The sequence below is a fragment of the Gadus macrocephalus genome, chromosome 5, assembly GCF_031168955.1.
Source record: "Gadus macrocephalus chromosome 5, ASM3116895v1".
NCBI lineage: Eukaryota > Metazoa > Chordata > Actinopteri > Gadiformes > Gadidae > Gadus > Gadus macrocephalus.
Genome location: NC_082386.1, coordinates 20,738,416 through 20,763,545, shown reverse-complemented (window position 1 = coordinate 20,763,545; position 25,130 = coordinate 20,738,416). Strand labels below are relative to the sequence as shown.

General features: G+C 46.9%; 2 protein-coding genes and 1 long non-coding RNA gene across 6 annotated transcripts in view; 2 read left to right on the top strand and 1 right to left on the bottom strand.

Annotated features, from left to right (window-relative positions):
- The window catches only part of LOC132457233 (NACHT, LRR and PYD domains-containing protein 3-like), a 79,089-nt gene extending 54,501 nt beyond the window's left edge, over nucleotides 1-24,588 (top strand). Inside the window, exons 5-11 of one of the 3 annotated variants that reach the window (XM_060051389.1) lie at nucleotides 16,065-16,331; nucleotides 17,636-17,914; nucleotides 19,175-19,495; nucleotides 20,362-20,463; nucleotides 20,709-20,732; nucleotides 21,035-21,102; nucleotides 24,077-24,588. In XM_060051389.1, the coding sequence (XP_059907372.1) occupies nucleotides 16,065-16,331; nucleotides 17,636-17,914; nucleotides 19,175-19,495; nucleotides 20,362-20,463; nucleotides 20,709-20,732; nucleotides 21,035-21,102; nucleotides 24,077-24,118 (1,103 nt within the window). In that variant the 3' untranslated portion in view covers nucleotides 24,119-24,588. Of the gene's footprint in view, nucleotides 1-16,064; nucleotides 16,332-17,635; nucleotides 17,915-19,174; nucleotides 19,496-20,361; nucleotides 20,464-20,708; nucleotides 20,733-21,034; nucleotides 21,103-21,738; nucleotides 22,407-24,076 lie in introns of those variants that run through there. The other 2 variants (XM_060051390.1, XM_060051391.1) reach the window with 2 other exon arrangements.
- LOC132457407 (claudin-11-like) lies at nucleotides 1,197-12,617 on the bottom strand. 2 transcript variants are annotated; one of them, XM_060051709.1, is made up of 3 exons: nucleotides 11,419-12,617; nucleotides 10,430-10,591; nucleotides 1,197-1,295 (listed from the first exon to the last, which is right to left on the bottom strand). In XM_060051709.1, the coding sequence occupies exons 1-3, from the start codon at nucleotides 11,636-11,638 to the stop codon at nucleotides 1,267-1,269; spliced, it is 411 nt and encodes a 136-aa protein (XP_059907692.1). In that variant the 5' UTR covers nucleotides 11,639-12,617; the 3' UTR covers nucleotides 1,197-1,266. The 2 variants fall into 2 exon arrangements, with proteins under 2 accessions (XP_059907692.1, XP_059907691.1); XM_060051708.1 differs by lacking the exon at nucleotides 1,197-1,295 and having other exon boundaries at nucleotides 10,299-10,591.
- LOC132457456 (uncharacterized) lies at nucleotides 10,567-11,707 on the top strand. Its single transcript, XR_009525651.1, has 2 exons — nucleotides 10,567-10,709; nucleotides 11,342-11,707. It is a non-coding gene; the product is annotated as an uncharacterized LOC132457456 (long non-coding RNA).
- Nucleotides 24,589-25,130: the final 542 nt, after the last annotated feature.

Below are 25,130 nucleotides of genomic sequence, written 5' to 3'. Positions count from 1 at the left end.
TTCGAGGGGGCTTCCCCTGAGAAACATATACGACCGACTCATCGACCGCATTATGACGTCACAGCGCTGGCTGGAGGGACCACGGAAATAAAAAGAGACCAAACAGGGCAACCATTATCCAACTCCGTCATCTTGCTGTGTTGTTGGCGCTGAAATTTGACGGCATGTTCTCCTTCGATGGGCAGGAGAAGGACATGATTTGTTTTTTTTTACATGATTTGTAAGATGAATCAGTTTCTGAAAGCAGCTCTTGTGTCATTACAATTGCATGCGTGTCTTAAAAATAAAGACGTATGTAATTGTAATTTTTAGAGAAAGAAATATATTTTAGAAAGAAAGCAGTATAGAAAAATATAGTATGAGCTTTTATGTGATTGTGTTCCTAAAATTCAGACCCAATTTCTGTTTGAGTGTTAAGGGGGAACTTTAACAGGCTAAGAGTCATTGTGATGGTTCTGTAACCCTTTGTGGGTCGATTGGTCTCTGTTTCGACCCCTAGCGCATATTGGCGGAAAAAGGGAATATGCAAGTTTCTGCCGGTGACCCACCGCCCACTCTCGGATCTCCGATCACCGAATTGCTTTACGGAGCAAGGTACGTTTTAGAGCAAGGTACGTTTTATTACTCTGTTTTCTGGGAATAATTGACATAAGCAGAAACCAAAAACCAGCCGGGGGGGGGGGGGGGGGGGGGGGATGGAGGAGGAGGAGGGAGGGGATGACAGTGGGGCGGGAGGAGGGGGAGGAGGAGGCGGAGCTAGTGTCTGGCGCCCCCCGGTGGCCCTCCCAGAGTCGTGGGGGGCCAATGGGAGGGCCTGGCCTTGATTGGGAGCGCCAGGGTGTTGGCATGGCGACTCCTACCTCGGGGGGCAGACCGGGGGGGGGCTCCTCATGGGGAGATTGGTGAGGGGGGGGGGGGGGCTGGTGTTTAACAGCTCTAGGTCGGGGAGGGGGGGGAGGAGTATGGGAGGGGGGGGGGAGAGGAAGACCGGGGTTTGGGAGCTGTCGGGGGGGGGGGGGGACCCGAGAGGCAGTGGGCCTGGGGTGGGGGGGCTATGGAGGGGGGGGGGGGTGTTGAGAGGGGTAGGGGGTCTAGGAGGGGGTGAGGAGAGGACAGGGGGGGGCAGTAGTGAGCAGTGTGTGTCTGAGGGAGGGGGGTGGGCCGGACCCGGGGTCTGTACCGGGGGGGGCCCCCCCCTCAAAGGGGAGCCTGTTGGAGGAGGGGGTTAAAGTGTGGTGGGGGGCTGTGGTAGGATAAGGTTCTGCTTCAGCCAGTCGTCCGTGTTCTGCTCCACCCTGTGGCCGGTATGGGGGGGGGGGGGGGGGGCCAAGCAGGTTCAATGGATCCTGCTCATCTGTTCCCCTGTCTGACCGCCTGGTGGGGGGGGGGGTGGTGGTGACGGCGTGGGGGGTGACTGCGTGGTGGTGAGCTGCTTGTATCGTTTTAAAGTATGTCTTGGTGACGTGGGAGAGTGGAGGGGGGGGGGGGGGGGGGGGCTGGTTGTCTGTGTGTGGCTGCATGTGGGGAGTGCGTGTGTTTGTGTGAGTAGTTTGAGTAGGTGTGTGTGTGTGTGCGTGTTTAAGTCAGTGTGTGTAAGTGTGTGTGTGCATGTTTTTGCGTGTGTGTGTGTGTGTGTGTGAGGGCGTGTGTGTGTGTGTGTGTGAGCGTTGTCGCGGCAATTTCTCTATCAGAGTTTGCGTCTAAGACAGATGAGATATTTAGATGCAAAAAAGCTATATATATTTGTAATAAAAGTACGAACAAAGATACATCACAACATGCATCAACAAACAACATAACAGGCAAACATTACAATAATCTGAGGCCTCAGATGGGAGCTTCTCTTTGCGTGTTACTTCATTCTCTGAAGGTACGCTGGGGAGAAGTCCCCTGAGAGTTTGAATCGATGAGTTCTTATTCCCTTGGGTTGGGCTCTGGAGGAGGTGTGTCCCCCAAAAAGCCTTTGTTTACCAGATGGTAATCTTTTCTATTGAAGCCCCCCCCGATGCCATTTGAGGGGTCGGCGGCCGTGCCATGTAACCCTTTGGCTTCGTTGACGCTAGCCAGGGGGTTGAGGAACAACAGGCCTGTTGGAGCCATTTGATATTTATGTTGCAAATGTGATTAGGATTGGTAACACTATTGAAATAATTATAATATTTAAGTTCATGTAATATGGTTTAATAGTTATGGTCTTATTTATGGTCTACAATTACCCAATTCTATGTGTGAAAAATTATTGACTGCCGTGTTCTATCTGGCCTATTGAGCGTGACGTCTGACGTTCTGACTGGCAGATGTCAAATATATAGATGGGCTACCTATGACCAGGGAGAGCGGAAGTGGCAAACAATTTTTCAACCGCGTGAATGCGATAGGGACATGTTATATTGACTAAGAAGAAATAAATAAACCTATAATTTACGACGCGCGTTGTCCGATTGTCTCCGCTCCCAGAAGTGGCCGCTGGAAAGCTGCCACTACATTAAGTTGAAAAATTGCCCATCCAAAACGTTGGACAAAGGAAACTGATGGATTGTATCTTTGAGCTGTGGTTGGAAATACGCTGGAACACATTCAGCATCAACTTGCTTCTTCGTGAGTAACCCGGCGAATTCCATTGTAGTCAGAGACCCATGATACGATCAGACATTAGGGGAGACCGAAATGTTTGATGGGACAATCCGAATTGCGCAATCAAGACCCATACGATCAGACATCAGGAGAGAGACTGAATTGTTTGATGGGACAATCCGGATTGCGCAATCAAGATCCATACGATCAGACATCAGGAAAGACTGAAATGTTTGATGGGACAATTCGAATTGCGCGATCGCAGGAAAGAAGCATATAAGCGATCACTGAGATCCCGACGTGTTAATTCAACCTGGACACTCTCTTAAGAATATTGCTTATGACAGACTAAAGACATCAATGACTAAGCATAACCTGCAATAAATCTACAAAATAATTACGACTTTGCAAATGAATAAATTATGTGCGCAACACTAAACAGACGGCAAGAATTAAAGGAATTAAAGAAATTAAGACGCTGTTCATTTGTTTGTTGATGCGACGTGGGAAGTAATAATTATTTATAAAACGAAATAAAAGAGCCGAGATCATGTCTGAGGAAGGGACGGCCATAGGCCCAGACACGGGTGAGCAACATCACTTACATGGGATTAAAGAGCTCAGCGCAACTCGTCGTGGCAAACTTGGGCACTGCACTCGAAAAATGAATGAGATTAATAATGACATAAGATTTGGTAGAGGAGATGCTGTTGCTGTGAAAGCACAATTGGAAGAGTTTCACAAAATATTGAAGACATTTAAAACATCTCATGAATCAGTTCAAATGCTTTTATCTGATGACGTGAAAGAAAATGAAAATGTTGACTGGTATGAACCGAAGATAACAAAGTTTAATGACTTTATTTGCCAAACCGAGATATGGTTAAGGCGTCAGCAAGACCCACAATCACCTGATGATGTGCATGATAGTGTGTCAATGGTATCTAAGAGTAGTTCAAAAGCATCATCAGCTCATTCTGCACGAATTAAAATTGCTGTGGATAAAGCTGGTTTGCTGGCCAGAGCTAAGTCATTGAGAGAGAAACACGAAATGGAAATGGAAATGGAAAAGCTTAAATTGCGAGCTAAAATGGAAGCATTTCAACTAAGAGAGGATCTTGCTGTCACAAATGCCAAACTACAGGCCATAGAAGAAATTGATCCAACTGAATCAACAGCAGGAACAGCTTTCAGACCTGGGGATGGTATGAACGCTTATCTGGAGAAATATATGGAGAAATCACACAGAACGGAGGAACCAATTTCCGAATCAGTGGAAAGCAGCAGAGATGCAGGGATATCTCAGCCGGATTTCGTGGATCTGGGAGCAGTACCTAAAACACCATTACAGAGGGCTATGCGTGGCGGCCTAGCCCAGAAATCAATGGCAGTACCGCAAACAACCACTGCTGCAACAACTAGGCTCAACTTATCAAGCGGAGGCACTAGAACTACTTTGACTCAACCAAGAAGAGCACAATCTACTCCGGGAAGAGAACCATTAGAACCCCTAGATAACTCAGACTTGACAAATCTGCTTGTATCTGTTGTAGCTCAATCAGCACTTCCAAAGAAGGAAGTTCCCGTGTTCAATGGTGACCCCCTGGAATTTCAGTTGTTCATGCAAGCAATCAAATACAACATAGAAGATAAGACTGACAGTAATGAAGACCGACTTTACTTTTTGGAACAATACACGGTCGGACAACCAAAATAACTTGTCAGAAGCTGTTTTCACATGGACGCTGCGGAAGGTTATGCTGAAGCCAAGCGCCTGCTCAAGCGACACTTTGGCAATGACTTTAGAATCACGACTGCCTATATGGAGAAGGCCTTAAACTGGACTGTAATCAGACCAGATGACGGAAAGGCACTTTACAGTTATGCATTATATTTAAGAAGTTGCTGTAATGCTGCCCAAAACCTTCAATACATGTCGGAACTTGACTTGCAATCCAACATGAAACAAATAGTCTCCAAGCTCCCATACAAACTCAGAGAGAGATGGAGAACAGTGGTATGTGACATTATGGAACAAACGCAACAGAGGCCTAAATTCAATGATCTCGTCAGATTCATTGAGAAACAGTCCCGAATATTGCAGGATCCGGTCTTTGGCAACATTCAAGACGTTCACAGAGAAGCAAAGGTGAGAGCACCTACAGTGAACCTTCCCTATAGAAAATCTGCCAGCAAGCAGAGCTTTCTCACTGCAGTTTCTCCAGTCACCACTAATGCTGTTGCAAAAGCCAATGTAAAAGAAAAGATAGATCAATTTAGAAATCTCACTCCTTTCAATGAATGTTATGCTTTTTCCAGACCCTGTGTTTACTGTAAGAGAGAGCATGCAATGGAAAGATGTGAAGCAATGTCAAAACTCCCACACAAAGAGAAAATTGAATTTCTAAAGAAACATGGATTTTGTTTTGCCTGTTTGACAAAAGGACATCTCAGCAAAACATGTAAGAAACGCCTGACATGCCACTCATGTGATAAGAAACACCCAACACTCTTACACATCGAAAACTGGTCAGCAGATGGCGCCATAGACACTAAAGCACCTGTAGTAGCCACGAACAATAATAGTGGTGGCACAGCCGTTCAAGCCAACTCTGTCACAGTTACCCTGCCACCAACCGACCAAACAGAGGCCGGCAATACAGACCACAAATTGGCAATTGTACCCGTGATAGTGAAGGCGACCAAAGGTAGTCATTCCATAAAAACATATGCATTCCTGGATCCCGGGAGTTCCGCTACCTTCTGTACAGAAAAACTAATGGAGGAACTGTCTGTCAGAGGGAGGAAAACAGAAATTCTGCTTCAAACCATGTGTTATGAAAAGCCAGTAAAAACCTTCAGATTGGGTGGACTGGAAGTAAGCAGCCTTGATGGCAAAGACTTCATCGAACTCCCAGAGGTCTTTACACAATGCACTATTCCTGTAAGTGATAAGAACATCCCGAGAGAAGAAGATCTCAAACAATGGCCTTACCTAAATGAGGTCAAACTGAACTCCATTGAAGCAGACGTGAGTCTGTTGATTGGAATGAACATCCCCAAAGCCATGGAACCACTCAAGGTCATCAACAGCCAGGACAATGGCCCGTATGCTGTCCTGACAAACCTTGGGTGGATAGTTAATGGCCCACTGGGAATTAGCTCACACGTAGACAAACATGGACGACCTCAAATAACGACAAACAGAATATCAGTGGCTCGCTTGGGCGATCTACTGATCCAACAGTACAATCAAGACTTCCCCGAATTGAGCTATGAGGAGAAAGACGAACATTCATTCGAAGATAAAAGATTTCTGCAAATCATGAAAGAATCTTTAAGAAAAATAGACATTATCATTCCGACATTATGAAATCCGACTTCCTTTCCGTAAGGATGATCTTCGTATGCCAAATAATAGGCAAATGGCTGAACAAAGAGCATATGGCCTTAAGAAAAGATTCGAGAAGGATGAGTCATTTAAAAAGGATTACGTGTGCTTCATGAACGATGTCTTATCGAAAGGACATGCAGAGATGGTATCCGAAGAACAGCTCCACCGGACTGATGGGAGACTCTGGTACATTCCCCACCACGGAGTGTACCACAAACATAAAAAAACAATCCGGGTGGTCTTCGACTGTACTTCGGCCTACAGAGGTACCTCTTTGAACTCAGAGTTATTGCAAGGCCCAGACCTTACAAACACCTTGCTAGGTGTACTTCTGAAGTTCAGACAGGAACCAGTAGCTGTGATGGGCGACATCGAAGGAATGTTCCACCAAGTGAAGGTTCCTGCAACGGATGTGGACTTTCTGAGGTTCTTGTGGTGGCCAGGTGGCGACACTACCCAAGCACTGAGGGAATTTCGAATGACTGTGCATCTATTCGGTGCAGTTTCATCTCCCAGCTGTGCAAATTTTGCCCTCAAGCAGACAGCTGAGGATAATGAAGGGAAAGCTGATAGCTCAGCACTGAACACAATTCGTCACAATTTCTATGTGGATGACTGTGTTAAATCAGTTCCAGATGAAAACCAAGCTATTAGTCTGGTTCAGAACTTAAAGAAAATATGTGCAACTGGAGGATTTAAACTTACCAAATGGACCAGCAACAGCCGTTCTGTCCTTGCATCTTTACCTGTAGAGGAAAGGGCAAAAGAAGTAAAGAACATTGACCTTGAGAAAGACAAGCTTCCTGTAGAGAGAGCACTTGGCATGCGGTGGGATGTTGAGTCCGATACATTCTTCTTTGACATCACTCCGAAACAACAACCAGTTAGTCGAAGGGGAATCTTGTCTGTGCTCAATTCTGTTTACGATCCTCTGGGATTCTTATCACCAGTGATGCTCACAGGGAAACTGATACAGCAGGAGCTGTGTAAGATCAACTGCGGATGGGATGGGGAAATCCCACCTGCCCTTGCGTCAAAATGGAGCGAGTGGCAGAAAGATCTTCATGGGATTTCCGACTTCAGAATTGAAAGATGCTACAAACCCGTGGATTTTGATGTCACTGACCCCCAATTACACCACTTCTGCGATGCCAGTGAAAGTGGCTATGGGACTGTCAGCTACATAAGATTTACCAGCGGCAGCAAACCTCCTCACATTTCGTTAGTGATGGGAAAAGCAAGGGTTGCACCCCTGAAAGTGGTCACAATCCCCAGAATGGAGCTCACCGCAGCGGTTTTGGCCGCACGTATTGACAATATGCTCAGGAAAGAACTGGGGCTTCAGATCTCAGACTCCTTCTTCTGGACTGATAGTACTTCTGTCCTGAAGTACATTCTGAATGACACTCAGAGATTCAAGACCTTTGTGGCTAACCGAGTATCCGTGATACGTGACCTGACACAGAAATCTCAGTGGCGTCACATTAAGACTGATCTCAACCCAGCAGACAATGCGTCTAGGGGAATGCGAGCTGATGCTTTTCTGAAAGAAAGATGTTGGCTTAACGGTCCAGATTTTCTGGCCAAATGCGAAGCTGACTGGCCGAAACTTTCCACTCAACCACTGGTACTTTCGGACAGTGACTCAGAGGTAAAGAAAACTGTTGTGGCCTTCACAACAACAGTCCACGAAGACCCTCTGACTCGCTTCATTGAATCCTTCTCATGGGACAAACTCATCAGATCTACGGCATGGCTTTTGAAGTTCAAAGGGACTCTGAGACACTTGATCCAATTGAAAAAAGCAGGTACCTCACACAGTGCATCAGTTAAATCAGAATGTGTGAAGGACAAGCGGCTATCTGACCAGCAACTGTCCGTGCAGGATTTTACAGAAGCTGAGGAATCACTTGTTGCTCATGTTCAACAGAAAGCCTTCAGGGATGAAGTGAATGCCTTAAGAGCAGGCCAAGCTGTAAGAAGGAGCAGCAGACTCTACAAGTTGGATCCCATTCTTAGTGATGGAATACTGAGAGTGGGAGGTAGATTAAGTAAGTTGGCTATGCCGGAGGACTTCAAACACCCGGCTATTCTGTCTAATGTAGACCACTTCTCAAAACTTCTTCTGAACCACACCCACCATCTGGTTGGTCATTGTGGAAAAAATCAGATGCTTTCTAAGCTAAGAACAAAATATTGGATTCCCAAAGCCAATCAGGCTGCAAGGAAAATAACCCGCGATTGCACACTCTGCAGACGATGGCATGGCAGTGCTATGACACAGAAAATGGCTGATTTACCGCTCATACGCATAACACCAGATCTCCCCCCGTTCACACACACTGGCTTGGACTATTTCGGGCCCATAGAGGTCAAGAGTGGCCGTAGCCGGGTGAAGAGATACGGAGCCTTGTTTACATGTCTTGCCAGTAGGGCTGTACACTTGGAGATGGCTTACTCCATGGATACAGATTCATGTATCTCAGCCTTGCGCAGATTCATCTGCAGACGTGGTCAAATCAAAGAAATTGTTTCAGACAACGGAACAAATTTCGTGGGCGCAGAGCGAGAATTAAAAGAAGCACTTGCTCACCTGAACATGAATAAAATACAGGATTCAATGAATACAAAAGGCATCAAATGGAGTTTCAACCCGCCTTATGGTTCCCACCATGGAGGTGTGTGGGAACGTCTCATTCGAATCATAAAAAAAATCCTTTACTCTATCACAAAGGAACAGACCCTGAATGACGAATGTCTTCAAACTGCCTTGTGCGAAGTGGAGGCAGTTCTCAATGCCCGTCCCATTACAGTAACATCTGGAGACTCAAAAGATCCTGAACCCCTAACTCCAAACCACCTTCTGCTCTTGAAAGGAAAACCCATTCTCCCACCCGGGCTCTTTTCCAAGCAGGATAGCTACTCTAGAAGAAGGTGGAAACAGGTTCAGTACCTTTCAGACCTCTTCTGGAAAAGATGGACACGGGAGTATCTCCCGCTAATGCAGGAGAGACAAAAATGGAATGAGGTCAAAAGAAATCTGAAACCTGGAGATATAGTACTGATCATAGATGAGACCTCTCCACGAAACTCCTGGCCTATGGGACGTATCATGGAAACCTTTCCAGACGCAAAGGGTTTTGTGCGTCGTGTCAAAGTAAAAACTCAGACAAACATCTTGGAAAGACCTATTACCAAGCTGTGTCTTCTCAAAGACATGTCCTGACTGACCATCTTACTGACCCGACTGACTGACTTACACACTGACACACACCACACTACACTGCTAACAAACATGACATTTATTTTGATAAAATACTGAAATCCTTTTCTAGTATATTTCACCTTTGAACGAGCAAAGAATACATATGAATTTATTGGATACTTACCTGTTGATGTTTATGGAAAAAAGTAAGGTTAAATGAAATGTATTAATGTGAAATTATATGATTTTGACTATCGAAAGGACTATTGAATGGACTATCGAAAGGACTATTGGAATATTTTTGGAGAAAGGAATCTGAATTCCCCTTGATTTTTATAAGGGGTAATATTTTTGAAAGAAGAAAGCCTTTTCTGGCTGGACTTTTCATGAACTATTGAAACAAATATGTGAAAAAAAAAGAAAAAAAAGAAATGTGAAACATGAATAATATTGCAATGGACTTTTGAACTGTGTGGCTCCCATGAATATCTTGTTATGAATTGCCTTATTATGGCCAATTAGAGGCCGGAGTGTTGGAGCCATTTGATATTTATGTTGCAAATGTGATTAGGATTGGTAACACTATTGAAATAATTATAATATTTAAGTTCATGTAATATGGTTTAATAGTTATGGTCTTATTTATGGTCTACAATTACCCAATTCTATGTGTGAAAAATTGACTGCCGTGTTCTATCTGGCCTATTGAGCGTGACGTCTGACGTTCTGACTGGCAGATGTCAAATATATAGATGGGCTACCTATGACCAGGGAGAGCGGAAGTGGCAAACAATTTTTCAACCGCGTGAATGCGATAGGGACATGTTATATTGACTAAGAAGAAATAAATAAACCTATAATTTACGACGCGCGTTGTCCGATTGTCTCCGCTCCCAGAAGTGGCCGCTGGAAAGCTGCCACTACAAGGCCCATACATCAAAGCATTGCTTGGAAGCTGATTACAACACACTAAAGATAAACAAAGGGCAGGCAATCAAAATGCATCACTCGACCCTTGACGGTTTACACTTTAGATGACCCACAAGGAGTAGAACGTAGGCCCTATATTAAATTACACAGAATAGAACAAAACTTAAATTCATACATAGACCAAAAATGTAACAACATGTAGATTTTCCATCACAGCGTCCGTGTGTTTGCGTGGGTGTATTCCTTCCATGTGTGTGCGAGGTGTGTACTCTGCAGGCGTGTCCTCCTGTGTGTGCGTGTCGCGTTGTGTCTTTGTCCTCTCTTACCCACGAACAGGAAGCAGAGCCCCCCCAGGACGGCGCGGCGGCTCTTGGCCTTGGGGGGCTCGCCCAGACTGATGCAGGGCAGCGACATCAGCAGCAGCACCACCGCCAGCAGCGCCAGGGTGGAGGCCGTGATCATCAGAGCCCGGGTGGTGTGGATGTAGGCTGCGGACGGACGGACAGACGCACCGTGACAATCGCACACATGAGATAGAGCATTGGCTCTCAACCTGTGGCACGCGTACCTCTGGTGGCACACGGCGCCACTTAGTGGTACGCAGAGGTGTCTCTCTGGACATAATATCAGAACACTAGTACGAATGGAAATACATTAAACCATGATATCAGTACGATGGGGTTTAAAATAAGTTAAAGGAATACATGTGCCTCCTGCGTGAGCAGTGTGTCGCTGAATAGGGCCTCAGGTCTACGCTACTGTATTCTGCTGTATTTGATATCATCGGTCAGAATAGTGTTACTAGGGGAGACACACGACAAGTTTGAGAACCACAGAGATAGAGGAACGTCTACGGTACAGGACTCTAGAGAAGAGGAGTGCTGAGTAGAACAGAATAGAATTTAATCGAATGCAATAGAGTAGAGTAGAGTAGAGTAGCCCTTTGAGGCTGTGACTGGGATTAAGGGATCTACTAATTGGATTGACTCGAGAAGAATAATAAAAGTGAATAGAATTGTATCAAATAATAGAGCGAAGGTATGCACACTACCTCTACTACTCACTACAAACACTAAAACTTGTTTATAACAAATCTACCTAGTTTGTGATCTGATTCCTATAGCTACTCAGCAATCCAGGTTATTATTATTTCAATGACCAATTTGAATGTTGGATGACAGGGGCGGCCAAATCACCTAATACACAGGTGTACTAAAATATGTTTTACTCACGCAGAGACATTCTAAAGGGCATTGACTTCCGTAAGCATCCCTAGACGAAATCAACAACCGGGCCCAAGCCGAGCAGCGCCTACCTGGCAGCTCCAGGATCTGCGTGAGGGGCTGACACTCGTAGTGAGCGGAGGACACCGAGCACTCCGCCCAGGGACCCTTGATGTTGCTCTCTTCGGACTTCTTGCAGGCGTTCATGCCGTATTTACACATGATGACCCAGTTGTTGGTGGAGGTGGCGACCAGGATGCACAGCCACCCGAGGCAGCCCATGAGGAAGCCGCCAACTTGCGGACAGGCCATGGATGACAGAAGATCGTTCACTAAATACACGGAGTGAGAACAAAAACAAACGAGACTCGCAAATCCTAACCTCGAAAAGGGGAGAAAAAATTAAATCGTTGTAAAAAAATGATGTAAAATTTTTTTTACAAGAGAATCCAATCCAGGACTGTTTGATCGCGGTGTCCAGTTGACAGAATAATTATCTAGTTACAGATTCGTCGTGACTTTCTCAAGGATGATGTCTGCAACTCTGCATTCCACCGGCCCAGTACTTTTATATCAGGGACTTGGTTGATGAAAGTAAATACTTTCGTGAAACGTCAGCCAATCAGAGACTTGGGAATAACTATCCAAAAGAAGAAGGACGTCGCTCTATCAATCTCTCTGGAAAGTGGTCTGCACTTACCCTGCCTCGGGCCCGATCATTCTCAACCTTTTAGAGCAGTTTTTCGGCGACGTATGAATCTAAGGAGATCTGGCTCCATCTACTGGTCATAACGGGTATTGTCAGTGAAATATAAAGTATGGACACGGTAAATGATGATGACACATGTAACCCTAACCCTAAAGCTAACCCTGACCCTAACCCTAACCCTAGCACCGCCGCGCTGCTCAGCATCGTGTCAGCCTCTGAAGGATGACCTCACGGGACCAGGAGAGGACGTATCATGAACCTACGCCACTTCAGTGGGAGTTTCAGTCCGTCCGTGCACGGCACCTTTTCAGCGGTGCGCCTTCAGCCAGAGGGGGCGCCAATATGCCAATTTCCCACACAATGTTATGGTACTTCATAGAAAACCGCTTCGCGTCGCGGATGATTATTATTTTTGACTGCTCGTGGCGCCCGGGCGGCTGCCAGTGCCTAAAATGCCCACTGCCTGGTCTGATCGGGAACCAGGAGCGGAGCAGGTCTGAGCGGGTTTACTGCGTCACTCGGTTACTTTCTCTTTCAGTTTTGCCGGTTCATTGATTCAACGGCTCCCAGAACAGTCGGCTCTCAAGGCCGATATATGCTGTTTTATAGTGCGAACACACCAAGCGCGTACCTTGCGTATAAAATCTGCAATTTTTCCATAGGGAACCATTGGTTTACGCGCGTATGAGGTGCGTACACGCGTATCATGCGTACCAAGCAACATTTTACTCGCGTTAGGGGCGTATGAGGCGCGTACATATACGCGCGTACGCGAGGAGTTCAAAAAATTTAACTTTTTACGCTCATACGCGTGATACTTAGCCGCAATAGCCAATCAGCGTGGAGCTTGTCCCGACGTCACTGGCAGAGAGTAGTGACGCTTGCACAGAAGCATACGGCCGACATTTTTCTTTATTCCGGGTGGAAATAGTAACATACGCCATTAAATGCGTTTATGGAAACATTTTTAGCGAGAAATGTGCATTTTACTTTCATAATGTTCGCTCGGTGAATGTGAAGGATGTTTGGTTTGATAGTTATGACAAGAGTGAATGCTCCGTTCACTTGCATGGACAGAGTGTCTGGTTGCTTAGCAACCTCAACGTCTTGGCGGACTATTTCTCTGCTGATCAACACTACGAATGCTGGAAACACACCAGACCCACCATGTGAAGTTATTTAACCCGATTATTGTTATTTATATCCAAGATTATTTAATCTAACCCGATCCAAGCTCTATCATCCACCCAAACACGGCAGCGTTTGGGTTTCCTTCCTCGGACTCCTATATCCAGCGCAGCCACAGGCGCGTAGCTGCGTACGTAGGACCATTTTTGACACAAAATGGTCAAGCAACATTTTAGCTGCGTTACGCGCGTGCATCTATACGCGGGTACGCGTTTGGTGTGTTCGTACCATTAGACGTAACGCGTAAGCACGTAAGATACATAACCCCCCCTTGCGCGGTAAAATATCCCCCCTTACGTGCTTGTGCGTCGCCCAAAATTCCTGACTATGCGACTAAAACACTACGGCCCTACGCAGCTCGCAAAGACTGTGATTGGCCAGCTAACCACATCCTTTCAGGAGTCTTATCAACTCCAGCTCCCTCAACTGTCTTCGACTCAACCTTAACATCGTTCAGAGTGTGGAAAAAGACCACTAACCTAAACTTAGCTACTGCTACTCTCGTCGAAAATACTGGAAGTGCATAAATATAAACAAGCCAGCGATTTCCACTTCCACGCCCACAGATTCGTTCGTTGCTCCCCCTACTGTTCTGGCGGAGAATCCCCTTGCAACACGCGCAATCCTTAAGGAACCTTAAAGGAACCGTAAATCAAAACTTGTCTAAAACAAGTCCCTTGTGTAAATTACGTGCTTACGTCTCTGCATCTAAAACGACCCAAAATCGGCCTTCACTGTGTTGATAACGCCCCCCGCCCCACAGCGCTACGGACACACCCTCACCTCGAGCGCATCACCGGAGATACTGAGTTTTATTTCATTACTTTAATAACCTTGACTTGTGTTGTTTGTTGCTCACATGTTTTTGATCTTTACATAGTTTTGCGTCTGTTTTTACTACTGTCCTGTACTTTCGGTTATGACAGGCCATTTACCTTTGAGGGCGTTGTTTTCCTACTATCATATTCATGATTCACCCAAAGGCAGCTGCGGTAAGCAACCCGCGGTTCACCGGGCGGCCACACGGGGGCGCTACGGTCCTGCTGATCTCAGCACCATGAACCTGTCACAACGGTAGACCAGAACACATGGAGTGACCCTATATGTCCACCGACATAGGCTACTCTATATTTACATGTATATAAACAGTATACCATGTATATATTGTATATTCTTATTGTGTGTGTGTGTGTGTGTGTGTGTGTGTGTGTGTGTGTGTGTGTGTGTGTGTGTGTGTGTGTGTGTGTGTGTGTGTGCGTTTGTGTTTAATCTGTTGAACACTGAGGTCTACTCGGCCTCTCTGGAGGCTCTCCTCCCGTTCGGTTGCTACACTTATTTCTACTCAACTGTTGTTGTTGTCCACCTGGTAACTAATGACGCGATCGCCTTTCTGAATTCCCATTGGTCGAGCGGGTCCCCCTCCTCCCTCCCCTCGAGTACCGCCGGTTCAGAACTTCAGGAGACCAGACGACCATCCTCCACACACTCAGCATGGGGGCGTTGGGACTGCTGCTGCTGCTGGGGCTCCTCTCCGGGGGGTCTGCAGGTAGGACCCTTCAGAGCGTCTCGGTCCGAACTATATATAGACCCGGAACTAGAACTATAGTGGTCCCGAAGCAGTGCTTAGTTTCGTCTTTACTGTTGATATGAAACTGCGTTTGTGTACAATCTCAAACTCGAACAACTAATCCACAGGATGATTAATCATTCACTTGTTCCGATATTTAAACTGAATTTTCAGAAACCGGTTTGCGTTTTGTTTCGACTGCGTTTCATTTTGTGTCCGAGCTGAGAAAACGAAAGTTAGTCTGAGACTAAACCGGATGATGATGTTGGGTTTCTGAATCTGTTCTTAAAGTCAACAGATGTGTTGGTTTATCAGAACCACTTTCATACTGTTCGACCCTACTCACTTTAATTCTTTATCAATTCATGTCATCATATCAACCTAGCTATTAACACAGATAGCTAGGTTAACCCATTCCCCCTATACAACACAGATAGCTAGGTTAACCCATTCCCCCTATACAACACAGATAGCTAGGTTAACCCATTCCCCCTTTACAACACAGATAGCTAGGTTAACCCATTCCCCCTATACAACACAGATAGCTAGGTTAACCCATTCCCCCTTTACAACACAGATAGCTAGGTTAACCCATTCCCCCTATACAACACAGATGGCTAGGTTAACCCATTCCCCCTATACAACACAGATAGCTAGGTTAACCCATTCCCCCTATACAACACAGATAGCTAGGTTAACCCATTCCCTGTATACAACACAGATAGCTAGGTTAACCCATTCCCTGTATATAACACAGATAGCTAGGTTAACCCATTCCCTGTATATAACACAGATAGCTAGGTTAACCCATTCCGAGTTGAGTGGAGGATTCAAATGAAGCTTAGACAAAGCGTTTCACTGCAACCTGGAGAGATGTCAATACAGTTAAAAGAAATCCTCCATAAATGTGCTGAAGACAGGGGGCGGGGCCACATGCTGGGGGGGGAGGGGGCGGGGCCACATGCTGGGGGGGGAGGGGGCGGAGCCACAAGCTGGGGGGGGGGGAGGGGGCGGGGCCACATGCTGGGGGGGAGGAGGCGGAGCCACATGCTGGGGGGGAGGAGGCGGAGCCACATACTGGGGGGGAGGGGGCGGACCCACATACTGGGGGGGGGCACATGCTGGGGGGGGGGAGGAGGGGGTGGAGCCACACGCTGGGGGGGGTCTGTCTGTCTGTCTGTCTGTCTCAAGTGATGTACAGCATTAACCTGTCTGTCTGTCTGTCTGTCTGTCTGTCTGTCTGTCTGTCTGTCTGTCTGTCTGTCTGTCCACAGTGATTCACTCTCTGAGGTATTTCGTCACGGCGTCGTCTGGCCTCTCATCCTTCCCAGAGTATGTGGGTGTTGGGATGGTGGATGGGGTTCAGTTTGTTCACTATGACAGCGTCAGTAAGAGAGCCGTACCCAAACAGGCCTGGATGGACCAGGTCAACAGAGAGGACAAAGACTACTGGGAGAGGAATACTGGAAGATATCAGGGTAACCAGCAGGTCTCCAAGGTCAACATAGAGACTGTTAAGAAGCGCTTCAACCAGACGGGAGGTATGTTCATACATTATATATGTACACACACACACACACACACACACACACACACACACACACACACACACACACACACACACACACACACACACACACACACACACACACACGTACACACGCACACACACACACACACACACACACACACACACACACACGTACACACGCAGTACCGCGGGAAGTCGGGGTGCTGGGGGTGCTGCATTACATTACACACGTACATGTCCAGGGGGCATCCCATAATACCTCTAGAGCAGACACACAGACAGACAGACAGTTAACCTACAGACAGACAGACAGTTAACCTACAGACAGACAGTTAACCTACAGACAGACAGACAGTTAACCTACAGACAGACAGTTAACCTACAGACAGACAGACAGTTAACCTACAGACAGACAGTTAACCTACAGACAGACAGACAGTTAACCTACAGACAGACAGTTAACCTACAGACAGACAGTTAACCTACAGACAGAGAGACAGTTAACCTACAGACAGACAGACAGTTAACCTACAGACTGACAGACAGACAGTTAACCTACAGACAGACAGACAGTTAACCTACAGACAGACAGACAGTTAACCTACAGACAAAAAGACAGTTAACCTACAGACAGACAGACAGTTAACCTACAGACAGACAGTTAACCTACAGACTGACAGACAGTTAACCTACAGACAGACAGACAGTTAACCTACAGACAGACAGACAGTTAACCTACAGACAGACAGACAGACAGTTAACCTACAGACAGACAGTTAACCTACAGACAGACAGACAGACAGTTAACCTACAGACAGACAGACAGTTAACCTACAGACAGACAGTTAACCTACAGACAGACAGACAGTTAACCTACAGACAGACAGACAGTTAACCTACAGACAGACAGACAGTTAACCTACAGACAGACTGACAGTTAACCTACAGACAGACAGACAGTTAACCTACAGACAGAGAGACAGTTAACCTACAGACAGACAGACAGTTAACCTACAGACAGACAGTTAACCTACAGACAGACAGACAGTTAACCTACAGACAGACAGTTAACCTACAGACAGACAGACAGTTAACCTACAGACTGACAGACAGTTAACCTACAGACTGACAGACAGTTAACCTACAGACAGACAGACAGTTAACCTACAGACAGACAGTTAACCTCTCTCTCTCTCTCTCTCTCTCTCTCTCTCTCTCTCTCTCTCTCTCTCTCTCTCTCTCTCTCTCTCTCTCTCTCTCTCTCTCTCTCTCTCTCTCTCTCTCTCTCTCTCTCTCTCTCTCTCTCTCTCTCAGGTGCCCACATTGTTCAGAGGATGTCTGGCTGTGAGTGGGATGATGAGGATGATACTACTGATGGTCATCAGCAGTATGCCTACGATGGAGAGGACTTCCTAGCGTTTGACCTGAAGACCCTGACCTGGGTCGCTCCAGTACGTCAGGCTGTCCCCACCAAACTGAGATGGGATCAGAATAGAGCTCTGAATCAACACCAGAAGAACTACCTCACCAAGGAGTGTGTTGATTGGCTGAAGAAGCACCTGGCCTATGGGAAGAGCACTCTGCAGAGAACAGGTAGAGTCACATGACCTGGTGGGCGTGGCCGACTCTTGTCTGGTGGATTAACTGATACACTACAGCAGTAGTGAACCCCCGTCCCCCCCGTCCCCCCTCCCCGTGGGTCGGCTGTATCCATTACCAACCCCCCTCACACTCGGGCTATACTGCTTGAATAAAAAAAAAAATATATAATATAAATAATTCTTTATTTAGTAGATTTCGCCCACTGCTATAAGCAATAGGAGGCTGGTTGGATAAGAAAGAAACACGACAACATCTGCATTGGTTTTAATGTAGTATTTTTTTTATCAAAAGGAACATTAAATGTAGGCTACAAGACGTGTAATTTTATCATGGACAAAAATCATGTGCACTTAACGTGAACAACATATTCACATCACCTGAATAATCAAGTGAATAACAGTTAACTATCAGACCAATCGCTCAACACATCACCAGACTTAGCCATTAATAAAGCTATATTGTAAGACGCCAACATCCCGCTTTCACTTTGATTGATGTTCCGGGCGAACAGGATGTTGATTGTAGGACGCCTTGAACGGTGATCCCTCAGAGACTGGAGGAGGCCGGATCTTTGGATGCCTTGTCAGGATGTTTTTTAAATGAATGTTCCTGTAACCGTGAGGGTTTCATGGCCTCATCAGAGAAAACGTGATCTCAGAGCAGGCACATAGGTAAACCACTGTTGATCTCTGAAGGAATAAATCCATCATTTATGCAATTGTCATTTTACTGTCTGCCCTTTTTCTTGCTATCCGCCATGTTTCATTGTATTGTGTTGGTTATTGAACTGTTAACCCGTGAACTTGGGTTATGTTTATCATCGTTACCATAGAGATCATGACGATAGCTGCTGTAACGGGAGTCCGGGCGCGTGCAGGACCGAACCGCGCTGTATGATCACTGTTACACTGAGCACAGAGAGTGAAGAGTAGCTGAGACGGTAGAGGGGCTAGAAACTCATGAATTAAAATAGGCTATTTATTTCAGGTACCCTATTTTTGCACCAAAAAGATTTGAAAAAGTTTAAAATCAAAAAGATTTATTTTTCTCTCTCTCTCCCCCCACCCCTCTCTCTCTCCCCCCCCCTCTCTGTCTCCCCCCCTCTCCCCTCCCCCCTCCCTCTCCCCCCTCTCTCTCCCCTCCCCCCCGCTCTCTCTCTCTCTCTCTCCCCCCCTCTCTCTCTATCTCCCCCTCTCTCTCTCCCCCCCCTCTCTCTCTCTCCCCCCCCTCCCCCCCCCTCTCTCTCTCCAGAGCGTCCGCGGGTGTCTCTGCTCCAGAGGAGCCCCTCCTCCCCAGTGGTGTGCCATGCTACAGCCTTCTACCCAGACAGGGTGGTGGTGTTCTGGAGGAGAGACGGCCAGGAGCTCCATGAGCAGGTGGACCCCGGGGAGGTCCTCCCCAACCACGACGGGACCTTCCAGGTCAGCGTGGACCTGAACCTCACGGCCGTCCCACTGGAGGACTGGGGGAGGTACGAGTGTGTGGTCCAGCTGAAAGGCATCGAGGACATCCCCACCCCCCTGGACCCCGCCCTCATCAGGACCAACTGGGGGAAGACTGGGAGGGACGGAGGTAGGGAACACACCTCACCTCACCTCCACCTCACCTCCACCCCTCCTCCACCTCACCTCACCTCCACCTCACCTCCACCTCCACCTCACCTCCACCTCACCTCCACCTCCACCTCCACCTCACCTCCACCTCACCTCCACCTCACCTCCACCTCCACCTCCACCTCACCTCCACCTCACCTCAACCTCACCTCACCTCCACCTCCACCTCACCTCCACCTCACCACCTCCTCACCTCCACCTCAACCTCAACCTCCACCTCACCTCACCTCACCTCCACCTCAACCTCAACCTCCACCTCACCTCACCTCACCTCCACCTCCACCTCACCTCCACCTCACCTCACCTCCACCTCCACCTCACCTCCACCTCACCACCTCCTCACCTCCACCTCACCTCACCTCCACCTCACCTCCACCTCTCCTCCACCTCACCTCACCTCCACCTCTCCTTCACCTTACCTCCACCTCACCTTACCTCCACCTCACCTCCACCTCACCTCACCTCCACCTCACCTCACCTCCACCTCACCTCCACCTCACCACCTCCTCACCTCCACCTCACCTCACCTCCACCTCCACCTCACCTCCACCTCACCACCTCCTCACCTCCACCTCCACCTCACCTCCACCTCCACCTCACCTCCACCTCACCTCCACCTCACCTCACCTCCACCTCACCTCCACCTCACCTCCACCTCTCCTCCACCTCACCTCACCTCCACCTCACCTCCACCTCCACCTCCTCACCTCCACCTCACCTCACCTCCACCTCACCTCCACCCCACCTCACCTCCACCTCACCTCACCTCCACCTCCACCTCCTTGGGGCCCTCCTCCTGACCTCCTGCTCTTGATCCCCCTGAAGGTCTCCCGGGGTCCTTCCCCGTCGCTGGCTCTGTGGCGGGGGCCCTCCTCCTGGTTGGAGCTCTGGTCCTGGCGGGAGTCTGTTGGTACAGGAAGAGGAACGGTGAGTGAGCTGACCCCTGACCCCCAGCTGCCCCTACTTCCTGCCCCCTCGCTGCGTCCCTTCCTGGACTCTGATTGGTCGTCGTGATGCTCTAGCGGTCTGGTGGTAGAAACCTCTCCATCACTGGAGGAAGAACCTCCTCTAAGGTCCAGGCCCCCGTGATGTTGAGGCATTAAGAATATGAAAGTAGACAACATGAGGATGTTCACCACTGTCACACACTGATCATTTCTCCTGGTCCTTAGGTTCAGCCAAACGTCCAGCAGCTGGTGAGTAACGTGTGTTTTTACTGCAGTTCTGCTCATGATTAACAATACTACCAACACGGTTACCATGGTGACTGGTCTGTGGACTATACAGCTCTGTAGATCTAGATACACCTAGCTCTGTAGATCTAGATACACCTAGCTCTGTAGATCTAGATACACCTAGCTCTGTAGATCTAGATACACCTAGCTCTGTAGATCTAGATACACCTAGCTCTGTAGATCTAGATACACCTAGCTCTGTAGATCTAGATACATCTAGCTCTGTAGATCCGTTCAGCTCCTCACCGTCTGCTTCTTGCCAGGTTCTGACACCAGCTCTGAGAACCCTGAGGGACAGAAACATCTTCTGGCCCCGACCCCTGACCCCAAGGTCAGTATTCTGTGACATCACAACTCTTTGGAGGATGGGTGGGAGGGCACTAATGTCTTCACAGTACATTACTGCAGTACTTAAGCGTCTTAGAGTACCATATTAAGCGCTATATAAATGTCATTTATTATTACTTCATGAGAGGAATATATATAGTACTTCATCCCAGTAACATCAATAGTACTTCATCACAGATATATATATGTAAAGTACTATCACAGTAATATATTTTGTACTTCATCACAGTGATAGTAATATTATAACAGTATTCATCATCAGTGATAGTGATATTGTAATATTTCGCAACTTTGGTCAATTTTTAACCCTAAAAAGATGTATGGATTTGAAATATGATTGTTATGTCCCGGGTGTTTGTGTGTGGGGACCCTGTTTATATGCTAGAGGCTAGCTGCTTCTTATGTGGTTTACTCACATGAGGTAGAAGCTAAACGCTAACATTAATGCTTCAACAATCTCTTTAACCTCATGCTATCTACACAAACGATCTGCCATATGAAAGAGGCTCCAAGGAGTCCAACGGTACAAGCCCTATCATGTGGTGGGCTCATGATGAGGTAGTGAGCAGTGAGGTGCTGATAGATGGTTGGAGCTGACCTGTGCTCCCCTGGTGTTTAGAGCTGAATGATGAAGAGGCTTCTCGTTGGAGGATTGATCATCATTCATAATCCTGACCATCAGGCGTGGGGCTCAGATCGCCTCAGACTCAACGACAACACTCTGACTCACTTTGATCTGGAAAACAACAATTAATCCCTAAGAAAGCTTAAATAAATGAAATCATTATCTACTCTTATTACAGTATAACAAAGTGATTATTACCAACTAAAATCACTGTCATATTCAAATTAAATTGTGCATTTGATAATTTGTTGAGTAATTGGTTGACTCGCCAATCTGTAACTGATGCTTTGAAACCATGGCAACATGATCTCCCTCATGAGCGGCCATCTTAGTTAGGATGCGGTTGCTCACCGCATAACGTTGGTTTAACGTGTGGGTTTATAATGTTTAAGATGTTTAGTATGATATTATTAGGATTATTAAGGGGCCGTAATCCAGACTGTTCTTGTCCCTATTTAATCCTTATTTAATACTATGTAATATATATATATATATATATATATATATATATATATATATATATATAAAATGATCATTATCACATCAGCCTTTTTGGAAAATATTTGAGTGTTGCTGGAATACACTGGTTTTGTGGGATTTATAATTAACATATTACAAGCTGTTTTTTTCTTTTTGCTGTCAATAAAGTTTCCAACTCCCAATTCCAGTCTGCTTATTTTATGTTGTGGTAGACTCTAACTTTTCAGCACACATTTTACAGGCTTAACGGAATCTTCTCCACTTTATCCAAGACTGTGTTTTATGTCACAGCACCACTGAAAGTCTGTCTTAGAGGGCTTGGAAGGTCAGGAAAAACAAAGGAAAAGTCACTGATCACTCATCACCTCTTCAGTTGAGTTCCAATGTACCAGAGCGATGCTCTTTAGGGGTTTTAACTGAAGCTTGTAGATGAGAACGTCCTGAAACTAAAGGCGTTGTCTATGTTTGGTGTAATGAACTCACAGGAGTCCCAGCGTTCTGCTCTCAGCGCTTTATTAAAACATTCCTGGACACGACGCTCGGTGATCATGAGTGATGTGATGATGAGAGTTGATCAGGAGCCCGTCCTCTGGCCGGGTCACATGGGGCTCCAGGTGGGAGGTCAGAGGTCAGAGCCCGTCCTCTGGCCGGGTCACATGGGGCTCCAGGTGGGAGGTCAGAGGTCAGAGCCCGTCCTCTGGCCGGGTCACATGGGGCTCCAGGTGGGAGGTCAGAGGTCAGAGCCCGTCCTCTGGCCGGGTCACATGGGGCTCCAGGTGGGAGGTCAGAGGTCAGAGCCCGTCCTCTGGCCGGGTCACATGGGGCTCCAGGTGGGAGGTCAGAGGTCAGAGCCCGTCCTCTGGCCGGGTCACTGGATCACGGGTCACCCAATAACAGAGTTGCCCAGTTGGTGACGTATGGTTTACTAGTGACGCGTCTGTTGGCATGACTGCTCAGTTTTAAACGTTGTGTACTGGTAAACCAGCTCTAGATAAGGGCAAGTGTAGCCTCCCATACAGTGGCAATACTGTATGTGCTTCTCATAAATGAAAGCAAAAGGATAGTAGGTGATAGGCATCAAGGAAATAAAGGAATACAATTAGACTGATCCTACTAAAGTTCAGTTTAGTTCTGACTGGTTTTTATCAGATGAAAAACCCTGCTATGAAGAACTTTTAGATTCCCAACCGGTCGCTGTCGGGAGCACGCTAGTGTGAGGGTCATCACCAGGAGAGTGAACGCGCCTTAAATCCTTATTCAGTTCCCCACCCAGCTAGCGTGTAGATCCAAGATGGCTGCTGGCCCAGGACTGATCTGACCGGTTTGGAGACAGTCTGCCTGGGCGACCTGATTGGCTGCCTGGGTCACATGGTGTGCTGAGTGTTGGCTGTGGAAAGCCCCGGTAGCTGCACCACAACACCAACTGTACAAAGTGCCACAACAACACCGGCCTCCATCTTGTCTCATGACGTCAGAAGAACCACCGAATGGCAGCTGTGGTCACTGCACACGGCGTCTGATTAAACCACAATAAGAAACATGGATTTGGTCATAGTTTAATCAAGATTGTTTTGCAATGTTGTGTTGTGTTGTAATTAACTGTATTGTAAATGTTGACAACAAACCTTTGACCCTGGCACTAACTTTTAATTCGGTTAGTCATTAAAGTCAGGTCGTATTTTATTGTGTACTAAAGGTGAGATTATTGTGCTGTGCACTGAAAGTCTGGTTGTTTCATGGTGTTGTATTGTGTACTAAAGTGAGATCATTATTGTGTTGTGGACTAAAGTGAGATCATCCTTGTGTTGTGTACTAAAGTGAGATCCTCATTGTGTTGTGTTGTGTTCCTGAGGTGGAGCAGGGTGAAGAGACGACACCGTCACCAGCGTCATAACACCTAAACTGCCAACACACAAAATGGCGTCCAGTGAAGTATGACCTGTAATGGTGCTGGGAGGTTCGAGAGATACGAGAGCCTCACCGCCCACGGTGTCCAGGGTTACACACAAACTTCACTTCTTAAATCATCCAAGTGTGTGTGTGTGTGTGTTTTGTCCATCAGCATGAGACATCTGATATCAGGACGCGGTAGAGTCTCTCTGACTTTCACTTTCCTTTGACTCCTCTGGCACAAAACAAACATACCCACACTGCTCACTCACACTCACACACACACACACACTCACTCACACACTCTCTCTCACACACACACACACACACACTCACTCACTCACTCACTCACTCACTCACGCACGCACACACACGCACACACACACACACACACACACACACACACACACACACACACACACACACACACACACACACACACACACACACACACACACACACACACACACACACCACATCTACGTAGTTTCCTGGTACAAGAGGACCTACAGTGTGTATATATCCTGTCACATTAGACTTCAGCAGTAATTGATAAATGTTCAGTCTAGTAAACCGACATCCAGCCCGCGTCGCCTCGTCTGAACCCACGCGGAGGAAAGAGTCACTTTCTCTTTCAGACGACCACGGGATTTATTTGATATCAGTACTAATGACTTAGAAAAAATAAACACCTCCATTCATAGACTACTGGTCAAGAGTCGCCTTGGCCAGATCCGCAATGATATGCGAAGTTGAAGCGTTCATGAGTGACAACAATACCACAAAATAAGATCTCATAAAGACGCCCCATTGTAACATGAGCAGCTCTGGCTCAGAGGAGATAGCCCCTCCCACTTTATGGCTCAGAGGAGATAACCCCTCCCACTTCTTGAGTCTTTCTTGCCCGAGTGTTATTAGCGTTATGATATAGATATAATTGGATTGGGGTTGTGATTCGAACGTTAAATGCACATCTGTTGATTTAGCATGGAAATGTGTTTTATGTTTTTCCGGTT

Excerpts from the sequence above, each read along its gene's own strand:
- LOC132457407 (XM_060051708.1), bottom strand. The coding sequence starts at position 11,638 with ATGGCCTGTCCGCAAGTTGGCGGCTTCCTCATGGGCTGCCTCGGGTGG. Across the intron at positions 10,592-11,418 it reads GCAGATCCTGGAGCTGCCAG|CCTACATCCACACCACCCGG; the intron begins GTAGGCGCTGCT and ends GTCCGTCCGCAG.